The sequence below is a fragment of the Talpa occidentalis genome, unplaced genomic scaffold, assembly GCF_014898055.3.
Source record: "Talpa occidentalis isolate TD23 unplaced genomic scaffold, MPIMG_talOcc4v2.1 talOcc4.8, whole genome shotgun sequence".
In the NCBI taxonomy this organism is placed as follows: Eukaryota; Metazoa; Chordata; class Mammalia; order Eulipotyphla; family Talpidae; genus Talpa; species Talpa occidentalis.
This window is the reverse complement of record NW_023605194.1, coordinates 67,675,799-67,688,114: the sequence shown is the minus strand read 5'-3', so window position 1 is coordinate 67,688,114 and position 12,316 is coordinate 67,675,799. Positions and strand designations below refer to the sequence as shown.

Below are 12,316 nucleotides of genomic sequence, written 5' to 3'. Positions count from 1 at the left end.
GTTTTTAATTTAAAAGTACATTATTAAGGTTTGAAATTGGAAAAGTAAATTTCACTGGTGATTTAAATAGCTTATTGAAATGTGCAAATGCAGTGTGAAATCATGGAGTCCCTCAGGAGTCCTCTGACATGTCACCTTATTTATAAACAACCTCTCAACATTTTAATCTGTTTCTTTTTAAATGCCTGTCTCATGGAGTAAAACTTGATGGAAACCTATCTAGTCAGATGTAGGAATAAGGTGAAGTATAGTTTTTAGTATTGTCATTGTTATTTCATACCTTAATGCAAGCATTGCTACACCAGGGGTTCCATCTCTCTACCTCCCTTCTTCTCCCCCTCCCAAGGGTTTGACCCTGGGTGGCAGCCTTACTGGCTCATCTTTTCCAGGAACAAAGCAGGGGGTCCCCCGAGCCTGGGGCTGGTGGCCAAGTAGGGCTTCCTGAAGCAACAGTGAAGGTGCAGGTAGGGCAGGGTGTGGCCAGGCTGGGCAGCCCAGTGTACTATGTGGAACTGACTGGCCATTCTAAGCTCATTCACGAATGTCACCATGTAGCCTGACTATGATGGTGCTATCCTTTAAGTCTGTGATTGCTACTGAACACCATGATTTCTGCCACCCAGCAGTTGCAGCTATAATGGGTGGGACCTCGAGTTCCCAGCTGCCTAGGCCAGTGCAGATTGTTGCATCTCGTTCCCCAGTGCTGGATGGTGGGTGGGTGGGGAGCACAGAGTGCGATGGCTGCTGAGCAGCACCCCGCCTAGGCAGGACTACCTGCCTTTGTTCCATTCACCCAAAGGGACTTGCTCATTTTTCCTCTTGGACTCCTCAATCTTGCAGGTCTCAGGGCCAAGGGTACCTTTTGTGTTCAGCAAAGATTAGGCTGGCATCTTTGACATTTAAAAGGAATACACAATAGAATTGTAACTTTTTTTAAAAAAAAAGATTTATTTATTTATTTATACATGCACTGGGTACAGTCAGAAGCGCGGGATGGCGAGAGAATTCACCAGAGCCAGAGCGGGGAGCAGAGCAGGCAGAAGGACTGAAGTACACTGCTGAGGGGAGCGGTGGGCGGCAGGAGAGGTCTGCGCGCCACGCGGGACCCTCCTCCGGTGGCCGGGGAGCAGTCGGGGATCGAACCGGCGCTGCAAGAGGCTGTGGGCAGCTTTGCAACCCAGCGCTCCACCGCTGCGCCACCGGGGAGGCCCTAGAATTGTAACTTTTAACACCAAATTTTTAACATCAAGTTCTTAACACCTCTTTTCCTTAGGTTTAGAAATTTTATTCTGAGTTAGAACCTTCATCTAGGTTTGTTCCTTATTGCACCAGGGTTGTCCATTAGAAGTCGTACACACAGAGCCTCCTATATCCATTTCTTGAAGCTCTAATGAGGGGTGGGGTGGGCGGTGGCAGCTGTGTGGAAGATGGCCGCCTTCTTAGCTTTCAGTAAGCAATTATGAACTCATTAGCCTTTTGTTCACCACTCACATTTTAAGCTGCAATCAAAGGGTAGTTGACTTAAGACACACATTACAGAGAACAAATTTCCAAAGGTCTCATCTGCCATCAGAAGAGCTTCCTTTCTCTCCTGATTTCATAATCTCCCCACTGAGAATGTCTGCCCTCACCATCTAGTTGGGCAGAGGCCCCTCCTTTCTTGGGTGCCAGCTGAATCTCTCCTTCCTCACTGCCTCCAGGGTCTATGCCAGGCTCCCTGAATTCTGCTGTCACTGAGTCACTGACAAGGCTTGTCCCTGCTTCTGATGGCCTTTCTTGGGTCCGCCTGCATCTGTGGTCAGCTGGTGGGCCTGAAATTTCTCATTCATGGCTGGGGCAGCAAAAGGGACTTCGCCATAAGTCTAGTATCTAACGGGTCAGCTCAGGCTTTGTCATGTGGTGGTCTCAGGCTTCCAGAAGCCCTGAGGGAAGGCCTTTGTCCACACCAGTTGTGTTCCCATTGGTCAGTGAGGCCCAGCCCAGGTGCCAGGTAGAAAGAATCTGCACCCACGAGAGCATCCCCTGCACTGCTGCTCAGGCATGGTGGAAACCCAGCACTCATGGGGCTCATGTTCTCATGAGGGACAAAGATGCAAAAACTGAAAACCAGGGCCTCCCTGGTGGCGCAGGCAGTTGAGTGCAGCACTGTGAAGCTGTCTGCAGCCTCTGCAGTGCCGGTTCGATCCCTGCCGGCCTCGGAGCAACCCACATGGCAGACCTCTCCTGTCTCACCCGCTGCTCCCCTCAGCAGTGTATTTCGTCAGTCTGCCTGTTCTGTTCCCCTATCTGTCTCTGGTGAATTCTCTCACCCTCCTGTGCATCTGGCCTGTACCCCAGCTCTTGTATAAATAAATCTTTTTTTTTTTTTTTTTTTTTTGTGGGACCCTCGCCGGAGGCCCGGGGAATGAACGGGTGCTGCAGAGGCTGTAGGCAGCCTCGCAGCCCAGCGCTCAACTGCTGCGCCACCAGGGGAGGCCCCGTAAATAAATCTTTAAAAAAAAAACAAAAAACAACACACAAAAACCCCTGAAAACCAGGGTGACACTGAATCCCAGTACCGAGGGAAGCAGGGGAAGGGCCTGTGGAACAAGCCTCCTATCGGTTGGGGCTCTCGGAGCTGGGGGTTGGGCTTGAAGGTGTGGTGGGAGGGTTGAGAACTTGCCCAGGGTTGGTGCTGGGTGGGTCTGCCTTCTGGGTTAGGGCATCATGAATGGAGCCATGGTCGAAGGGCACCGCTAGTCCCTGGAGGGAAAGCAGGAAGAAAAGGAACCCTAGAGGACTGAGCAAACACAGCAGAAATGGAAAGCTGGCTACCATGGGGCGAGGTGGAAGCAGCAGGGCAGAGGCTATCCTCCCCTATTAGGCAGACAGAGGCTGCAGTGGGTAGATAGAAGTTTGAAGTGGCAGGAGTGGCTCAGAGCCAGCAGAGGGAACCCAGTGCCTTACCTACTCACAGGATGGAGGAGCTAGGCCTGCACCCTGCTGACCGAAAGGTGTACTTTGGACAGCTGCTGGGCATGTGTGATCAGATCAGCTTTCCACTGGGTGAGCAGGGTCTGCCTGGAGGGGGCAAGGGTGGGGTGGAGGTGGTGGTAGGCTGGGAGGGGGAATGTGGGGCCAGAGGGCTGGGACTCACTTCCTCTGCCTGCACGCGCAGGCCAAGCCGGCTTCCCTGTATACAAGTACGTGCCCTATGGCCCAGTGATGGAGGTGCTGCCCTATCTGTCTCGCCGTGCCCTGGAGAACAGTGGAGTCATGAAGGGGGCCTGGCAGGAGCGCCAGCTACTGTGGCAAGAGCTCAAGCGGAGGCTCTGCACAGGCAGTTTCTTCTACCGCCCAGTCTAGTGCCCTCAGGCTACTGACACTACCTACCACCAGGCTCGACCTGCAGATGCCCCTCTGCCCAGGCTGCAGCTTTTCAGGGGTCTCAGGTCAGGACAAGGGCCTGAAAGTGGGGGTTGTAGGAAGCCCCTAGGCTAAAGCCACAACTACAGTTCACCTCAACCTCACAGATTCACTTTTTATATCCAAGACTGTGAGACATGCTCCGCCCCACCTCCCTAACTCTTTTCGGGATGTGGGTAATCAGTTAAGGGCTTAAACTTGCCAGAGCAGAGCTGCTGGAAACTGTACATACCCTGTGTCCAACTCCATACCCTGTGTCCTTGGACCCGAAGCACTGCCTTCCACCAGGGTCTGACTAATGTATCCCAAGCACCAATGTGGACAGTGGCCAGACTGGGGAAGCAGGCTGGTCAATAAATCACTTTTTGCAGCTAAAAGCCCTCCAGTCCATGCTTGCAAAGCTCTTTCCCATGTGAGGAGTGACTGGGATGTCCAGAGCAGTCTCTTAAGTGGGGGTGTGGGGAAGGTGTGTGCAGTTCTGCCACTACTTCCTTGCATTCCAGACCTGACCATGTAGGGTGCTGGACACCTCAACACCCAACTCTGTAAGCTGGGATAAACACAGGGGCCTATGAACTTGGACCACTACACAGGATGCTCTTAGGGGCAAGCACCTTGGGTCTCTTCTTCCTTCAAACACTTCTGCTGTACCTTTCACCCCGGTGACCTACCTCAGGCTCCTACTGTTGTGAGAGGAGCTGCCCCACTCCCATGGCCACATACACATCTGTGCTCTCTCACAGAAAGCACACTGGACATGGTCCTGGGGCTCGGCTGTGCATCCACTGCTGATTTGTCCACAGACCAGGGAGCTATCAAGTGATGCCCTAGCTGGGCCCTTGACAGACACAGAATTGTCACACAAGCCACATGCAGGCCATACTGAGGCATCTTTATTTCTCTGGGTCACACAGGGCTTGGGCCTTGGAGCTTCTCCCACTTGGGGACTGTATATGCCAAGGGAGGAGCTGTGAACACATGCATAAAGTCTCAGGCTTGGCAGGGGCTAGATGTGCCCAACGGAGGGAGAAGGTGCTATAGACCCTTTAGCCTGCAGTCTGGGGGCAGCCAGCCAGAGGCTGGGCCCACTCTCCCCTCTGTCATGCCATCCTAGAATTTGGACAAACCCAGACTAAGATGGGCAGCAGGCACAGCCAGGGTACACCTGGTCTCTCCTCAGTCTGGTGACCTCTCCTACAGGGAGCTGGGAATATGGTGGTCATGGTCAGAAGTCAGGAAGACAAGCTTCTTTTAACTTTTGGCTGCTTATGGCCACAGTGGGACAGTGCTGTCTTCCCAGCCACGATGAGCAGTGGGTGACCAACAGGGAACCCCACCTGGTCACAGGGTTGCCTTCCCCGCCTGGCAGCCCCTCTGCTGCAGCTTTCGGATGAGTTCCAACAGGTTCATCTGCAGTGTCAGCTCCTGAGATGCAGAAAGCTACTGTGAGGATCAGAATGCTACCTGGTCCCCGGGTAGCAGCCAAAACTTCCTTTTCCCAAGGACACACAGGGCCGACTTCCACTGAGGCCACAACCTGCCAGGAGGGGACTGAACCTGGGACTCTACCCTTAAAGCAGGGCCCACAGCTGCCCTTGCTCAGTGCAGAGACATGTATGAAGAAGAGAGCCTGGGGAGGGTGGGCATGCCTCTGTACTGATTCAGCACAGAAACCCTTCCTAAAGCTTTTCTTACATCACCCTCATATCCTGAGCCTGTGTTTTTGTGGGATCAGTCATAAAACCCCAGATGGCACTGGGTATTTGGGGCCCATTGTCACCTATGTCAAGGCATTCTGGGGGCACTGACCTGGGGGTTGGTAGTCACATAGAAGCCAGTGACCCCTGCCTTCTCCAGTGTGCTCTGCTGGTCGGCCACTTTCCTGTCCAGTTCTAGAACAATCTTCTGGTCCATTGCCCGCTGCTCATCATGGATCCGGTGCTCTACTGCCTGTCACCAAGAGACGGTGAGACCAAGAGGGTGTTTGTGAGACTCAGGCCTCCTCCCTAACCCCTCCTCATATATAACTTCCCAGCCAGCCACCTCTTCCAGCCCTCCCCAGCTCCAAGATCACCTATAGCACCATTCTTGCACCCACACGCCACTCCCCTCTGAACTATGTCAAACCCTGCCAAGGGCATCAACTGCCCCACCCAAATTTTCCCCTCCAGGACCTACCAATGTCCTTTGCTGGGTCAGATCTCTCCCAGCTGACAGCTTGGGACCACTATGATCTGGACCAGACACAGGCTTCACCTGTCTGCTGTCAAGTTGGCCACTGTCTTGGGGCTTTTATGATGCCACTACCCACTGGGGCTGCTGACAGACCCCAGCTTTGTGCCTCCTCCCTGCACACCTAGCTTGGGCTCTTTTGACACATCTCTGAGCAACCCCAACACCTGTAGCTTCTTGCTTATAGGTGGGTTTCCCAGCTATCCCTGAGCAGCCTGGGCAAGGATGTGTCCCTGCCGGTTGGCCCTGTCACCTCACTACTGCTCTTATACCCCCAAGCCATGGGCACAATAGTGCCCACTTAGCCTCTACCTAACCTACAAGGAGCCACAGTTGCAAGGAGCAGGTCTTCATTCTACCCATCCTAGAACATCCCAATCCCCTACAACGAAGAGCCACAAGCAAGGACTCAGAGGCCCAGAGCAGCCACCAGCTCTCAGGCCACCCTGCCCATACCCCTACCTCCAGCTCCCGCTGCTGAGCAGCCTGCAGCATGGGCAAGTTGTGGGGCCGGCAGGCCTGCTGGGCTTCCTGGTGCTTCTGCCGCAGCGCCTGCCTGAGCACTGGGAGGGGATGAGACCAGAGAACCCCTCAGCATGCGGTGGGGGCTGGTGAAATCCTCCCACCTCATTGCGTGCCCAGTTTTCCCACCAGAGTGGAGAGGCATAGGCGCAGATGTGTGGGAAGGCCCATCTGAAGACTATAGCCAGTCCTGAGGTCCAAGGGAATACCTAGCACGACAAGCTAGCTCAGTCTTGGCTCTCACCCAGGACAGGGCCCTTCTCCAGCAGCCAGTCTCCAGGGGATTAGGGAAGGCACAGAGTGTGCTGGAAGGAGAGCAGGCTAGCATGGGTGTGGGGTCAGAGCTGCAGCCCAGGCTGAGGAGACCAATTAGGGTGCTGGAGGTACCCGGGCTCAGACGGCCACAGGCCAGCAGTCCTGGGTGTGACCTGCTTTACCATCCATGAGCTATCCACTGAGGTGTGAGGAGACTACCCAGGCAAAGCCCTGGAAAGGAGAGGGATTTCTCTGCCCGATCATGGCATGGTTCTGCAATCACTCCCCGATTGAGACCTGTCCTTCAGAGTGGGCAGAGCCACCCTGCTCCTTCCCCAGCTCCCAGACACATGGCAGCAGGATAGGCACAGATTTTGGAGGGCCAAGGACAGGAGGTGCCAGCAGAGACCTTGTGCTGGGGAATCTCTGTTGCTTTGAGAGGGACTTCCACACCCACTAAGCAGTGGTCCTATGGTCTCTGTTAAAGTGCCAAAACCACGAGCATGTGCAAAACTGTCCAGTCTGATTTGACTGGGCAGAGGAAAAAGATGTTATGGTATGGAAAGATCACAGCCACAACACAGAATACTCAACATTATGCAGCTCAATTCCTGTGGAAAACATCAGCCCTCACTCTGTTCTAAGAAAAGACATTATTGCTTTTCCCAGGAGGGTCCCCCACCAGGAGTTTGGTACCTGCTGAGCCCACGGCCTTTACCAGGCTCCTGTTTCTTGGAAATTCTGTGCATACCTTGACAATTATCACATTAAATGAGTTTGAAACCAAAAGCCACCCTTGAGACATCTCCACAGGAACAAAGACACACCATGGAGGCAGGATTCAAGGAAAGAAATGTCATCTCTTGAGCTCAGTTTTGGTTTATCAAACATTGCTACAAATCCCAGATCAACTCCCAGATTCTACTGGGGGAGCAACCAGAGGTAGGAAGAGAACTGCATTACCCTTATGCCTGTAGTCATGACCTGCAAATCAGAGCAGAGGAGAAGCAGGAAAACAACACAGGGCACTGGGGGCACCAAAACCTGCTATAACCTTCCAAAGGACAAGTATCAAAGTATCTAGAGTTATTAAAAAAAAAAAATTCCCACTGATTTCCCTGCCCCAAAGCTCCTAAAAATGGAGCTTTCATATGATCCAGCAATCCCACTCCTAGGAATCTACCCAAAGGACATAAAAACATTAATTCAAAAGGACACCTGCACCCCTATGTTTATTGCAGCACTATTTACAATAGGTAAGCTATGAAAACAACCCAAATGCCCCCAAAATAGATGACTGGATCAAGAAGATCTGGTATATATACACAATGGAGTATTACTCAGCAAGCCAAAAAGATAAACTCATGTCATTTGCAGGAACATGGAGCATGAGCTCAGTGAAATAAGCCAGAAGGAAAAAGAAAAATATCAGATGGTTTCACTTACAGGAGGAATGTAGAGGATCCAAATAAGGGATCAGGGGGAAAAAAGGTAATTATAATAAAGTAAAAATCAAAATCAACAGGCAACTATAAGCCAGAGACATTCTGCAAGGGGGGGAGAAGGGAGCAGTATCAAAACAGGGGAGGGAGGACCATGGTGAAGGGACCATGGTGAAGGTTCACGAGTGAACGGGTGGTGGGAATTTCATGGGGACTATAACCGAGATGAAAATGCATACATTGTACAAAAATGAAAAATGATGGGAAAACTATATAAAATAATCAAAACAAAACACCTCCACACTGAAAGAAACCAGGGCCCTGCAGAGAAATGGCTAGTTTCCCCTTAAAAAAAATTATTATGAATGCTTTTATTTGTTCCCCAGGCTACTAACCTCTGTGGCTATAGATTACCAAAAGGTGAGTAAGTGCTGCTTATTGACAGCAAGAATCAGTGGCATTATCACACTGCTGGCATTTGGCAGATTCAAATAAACAGCAAGGCAGAGAAGTTGGAAAGCCTTAAAGAGAGGCAATGTGGAAAGCTCATCTTGATGGGAGGTTGATGGTGTGAGAAAGTTGGAGGCAGGGAAAGAACAAGAAAAGATGAGCCTGACAGCCTCTTCTACCAGAAAGGAGAGACGCATCCTTAAAGAAAGAAAGGAACATATCAAAAGGACAACAGCAGCCAGCCTGGAGTTCTTACCCTGGTTAAATGTGGCACAATCGAAGCATTAAAAAAGAGTCAAAAACTATGTACACTGATTTGTGACCTTATGCATTTTATACGTCGATAAAAATGTTTACAAAGGCAACCACCCAAACATTTAGGGAAGAAGTAATATCAGTTCTACAAACTAATCTGGAAAACTGATGAGGAAAAAATACTTGCCAACTCATCCTGTGAGGTCAGCATTACCCTGATACCCAAACCCTGCAAAGACCTCAAAGGAAAACTACAGACTGATGCCTATCATGAATACAGAGGCAAAGATTAAGATTTTAGCAAATAAATTACAATGTATATAAAATGGATAATACATACCAAGTACAATTGATCCCAGGAATGCAGTTTATACCAGGAATTAAAGAATGTATTCGTATTCACCTTAGTAACAGAAAAGCCAGATGACCATCTTAATAGACACAGAAAAGGGATTTGACAAAACCCAACATTGATGCCTGGTAGAAACATATTCATCCTGAAGCAGATAGACATTGCCCTCTTGGGAAGGGACCTTACATCGATAAGATAAAATTTCGGCTACAAATGTTTAACCTGCATAATCATCAGGCTGTTCAGTTTATAGGAAAGAGGTTGGATAGATTAAATTACAGCACGAGGAAGCAATTCAACAGACAATGGGGACATGCTATAGGTAGAAACCTCTGGACTCTTCAAAAACAGAGATCAAAATAACCAGTTATAACCCATGCATGCACACTGCATTCTTATAAAGTATTAGATAATTTGAGACAAGTTAGGTAATGTGACCACGGATTGACAGTCACAAGACACCCTGGAAAGGTTAATTGCTCAGGAGGCTATCCACTGCGATTATGCAGGTGGTTGTTCTAGAGCACTGATTCTCAATCCTGGGCCATGGGTGACTGGAGAGATTTTCCCTTGTCATAACTGGGGGCGGTGTTCCCTATCTAGTATATAGAAACCAGAGATGCGCTAAACATCATACAATGCACATGAACGCTAATCTAGTCACAGATATTAACAGTGTGGTGGGTGAAAACCCTGGTAAAATACTGGAAACTTGAAAAGCCCTGTAGTGTGGTGTATATTTAAGAATATAAAGAACTTTGGCAAAATGTTAACTATTGAACCTAGGAGATTCAATAGAATTTTTAAAATAAGGATTTGTGGGAACCAAAAAATTAACAAAGGTGGGGCAGGGAGATCTGCCTAGCATACCTGCAGGAATATGCTCCGGAGTGGAGACCCTTGGGAGGTGGCCAACGAAACTTTGGCTGGGAGTGTGGCTCACATGGGAAAGTTTTCAGGTCCTGTGCACACAGTGTGTGGGCTGTCCATGCACTGCTGGTGTGGGGCTCTGTGTAGCCAGAGAGGGAACTGAACATAAAGGGCAATGCAGGGTTGACAACACTCTGGGGCATCACAGGTTAACCAAGCACTACACCACCAGAATCTTCTGTGGGATTACCAAGCACAGAGGCCTTGGGCCATCCTGCCTCAGTGGCGTGCAAGCACACGGGAGCCCAAGCATGGTGTTATGCTAAAGGGAACTGTGCAACAAACAAAACCGGCCAGACCCATTTGTCATCAAAATAGCGCCACCGAACGACTCTCGGCGTCCTTATCTGTTCAATTTAAAGGGTTTCTTTCGAGCGACGACTAGGGAAAAGCACAACCGGCACCGAGGCCTTTGACTCCCCGGGGAAGGGGTTTGCGTCCCGCCGGCCCCGCGCACCTCGGTGATCGTTCTGCAGACGGAGACGCTGGTTGTACAGGCTCTTCTCGGTGAGGTGCTGGATCTCCAGTAGTCCTTGCACGATCTCGAACACGGTGCCGTCGAGGAGTGCCAGGGCCAGGTCGCTGAGCGTGGTGTAAGACAGGCGTTGCTGGAAGGAGCTGCAGACAGAGGCGTGAGGTGAGCGCCTAAGCTGGACCAGGGTGGCCTCAGTCGCTCGCCCCACCCCGCGGCCGCACACCTGGGCAGCTCTTTGACCAGGCTCTGCAGCGCTGACAGCAGCTGGTAGTGCCGCTCCTGCTGCCGAGCCCCGTCCACCGCCTCCTCGAAAGCACCTGCGTAGCGCTCCATGGCGCCCGCGCCCCCCACCTCCAGACGCCGGCTGAGGCGACGCGCACTCCCATACGTCAGTCCAGAGCGCTGCGCATCGGCCCCCTTTTACGACAGTTCCTAGAGCAGTGCGGCCCCTTTTACGACAGTTCCGGGCACGGTGCGACTTGGCCTCTGCGGCCTTGAGAGCGAGTTTCACTTCCCTGCTCCACTGACGGGCCTGAGCGGGTACCCTGTCGTCCAACCACTACCCTGCCTCCCGGCCTACGCTGCCGAGGAGCCATAACTACGCAGTTTCAAGGTCGCGAGATTTCGAGCGAGCCCGTCACACGGGCGCAGATTGGGCGCGGCCTGGCGGAGCCGCGGCGGTGCGTAGTAGGGCGCCTGCGTCGCCTGAGGGGTACCTGAGGCAGCTGCTGTGTCTGCCTGGACGCTGGCCGCCCAACTCGTTGAAGTTACCGAGCCACGAACTCCGTCAGTGCAAGTGGCGGCATCTTGAGGCTGTTACCTTTGGCCATCAGTTTTGTCTTGCAATTGTGGGACGTTTGTTAAGTCTCCCAGTCGCGCAAGCGCCCCTCCTCCGTCCCCTGCGGCGTTTGGGAGCTGCCAAGGCTGTAGTCCAGGCGCGGCTCTTCCCTGGGAAGGCCTGATGCCCTGAAAGGGAGCTGCTAAGAAAAAGAAATCTTTCCCTGTTAAAGAGTCATAGACCTGGAAATGTAAGGTAAATAATAAGTTTACTTCCATAATAAGCATATCTAAACAAGGTCTGGCAGCTGGCCATCCTGAAAGATCTGTATCCTTCCCCTTTTCCTGTGTGAAGAATTTGTATGCTAACTAACCAACTTTATCAATGTAAAGTGGTTGTGTATAAAAGAAACTCTTTGGCTCTAGACCAGTGCTCAGACCTTATGGGACTACCCAGGTGTGAGACCTCATGCATGAGAAATAAAGCTTTCCTGACCTCACCGTTCCTAAAGTACAGCTTGTTCTTCCCCTGCCTGGGTAAAAGGCTAGAATTTATTTCTGTAACATTTTTTGGTTTCCTGACTGGGAAACAAGAAGCGCACTGGCCCTTTGAGCCACCGGGTCTGGAGGACGCGGAGTGAAGGATGGGAAAGAGAGCCAAGGAAGGGGAAGCGCCCTCCGCTGAGGACTTTGGGGGTCTCTGACTTGGTTGCTCCTGCGCAGACCCCACGTCGCCTTCCAGGCGGAACTTCAAAAGGGCTGAGTGAGGCATCCAACTTGGTGCCGACTTCGGATCAGGTAAGGTCCCGGGATCCTGGTTCCCATTTGGCCTATCCAGAGTGGTAGAAGGAGAGACTAATCACCTCTCAGGGAGGTCTCAGTGGTCTCATTTGGTTTTGGTAGGGTACCTTGGAACTCCCAGAAAGGGAGGGATGGTATGGTTATAACCTTCAGTGTGTGTATGTGTGAGAGAGTGGTGTGTGTGCGGAGATAAATTGGGCTTTGCCTGTGGTTCTGTCGATAAGTCATATGGCTGATTGTGAGACACAGGGCAAGCTAGAAATTAGGCAGTTTTAGGGACAGTGCAGGAGGGGACCTCTGAAGAAGCCCAGAGGTGAGAGACTCCCCCGTTTACTGTTTATATGGACAAGCCTCGGGTGACCCTAAAAGTGGCAGACATAAAGATCACCTTTTTGGTAAATAAGGGGCCACTTACTCTGC

The 12,316-nt window shown here is 51.3% G+C and overlaps 1 protein-coding gene across 2 annotated transcripts; it reads right to left on the bottom strand.

The window, feature by feature from the left end:
* Positions 1 to 970: 970 nt before the first annotated feature.
* On the bottom strand, positions 971 to 10,889 carry LOC119234597 (protein DGCR6). 2 transcript variants are annotated; one of them, XM_037497645.2, is made up of 5 exons: positions 10,542 to 10,880; positions 10,301 to 10,461; positions 6,100 to 6,200; positions 5,215 to 5,355; positions 971 to 4,830 (listed from the first exon to the last, which is right to left on the bottom strand). In XM_037497645.2, the coding sequence occupies exons 1-5, from the start codon at positions 10,649 to 10,651 to the stop codon at positions 4,747 to 4,749; spliced, it is 597 nt and encodes a 198-aa protein (XP_037353542.1). In that variant the 5' UTR covers positions 10,652 to 10,880; the 3' UTR covers positions 971 to 4,746. The 2 variants fall into 2 exon arrangements, with proteins under 2 accessions (XP_037353542.1, XP_037353543.1); XM_037497646.2 differs by lacking the exon at positions 6,100 to 6,200 and having other exon boundaries at positions 10,542 to 10,889.
* Between the last annotated feature and the right edge of the window lie 1,427 nt (positions 10,890 to 12,316).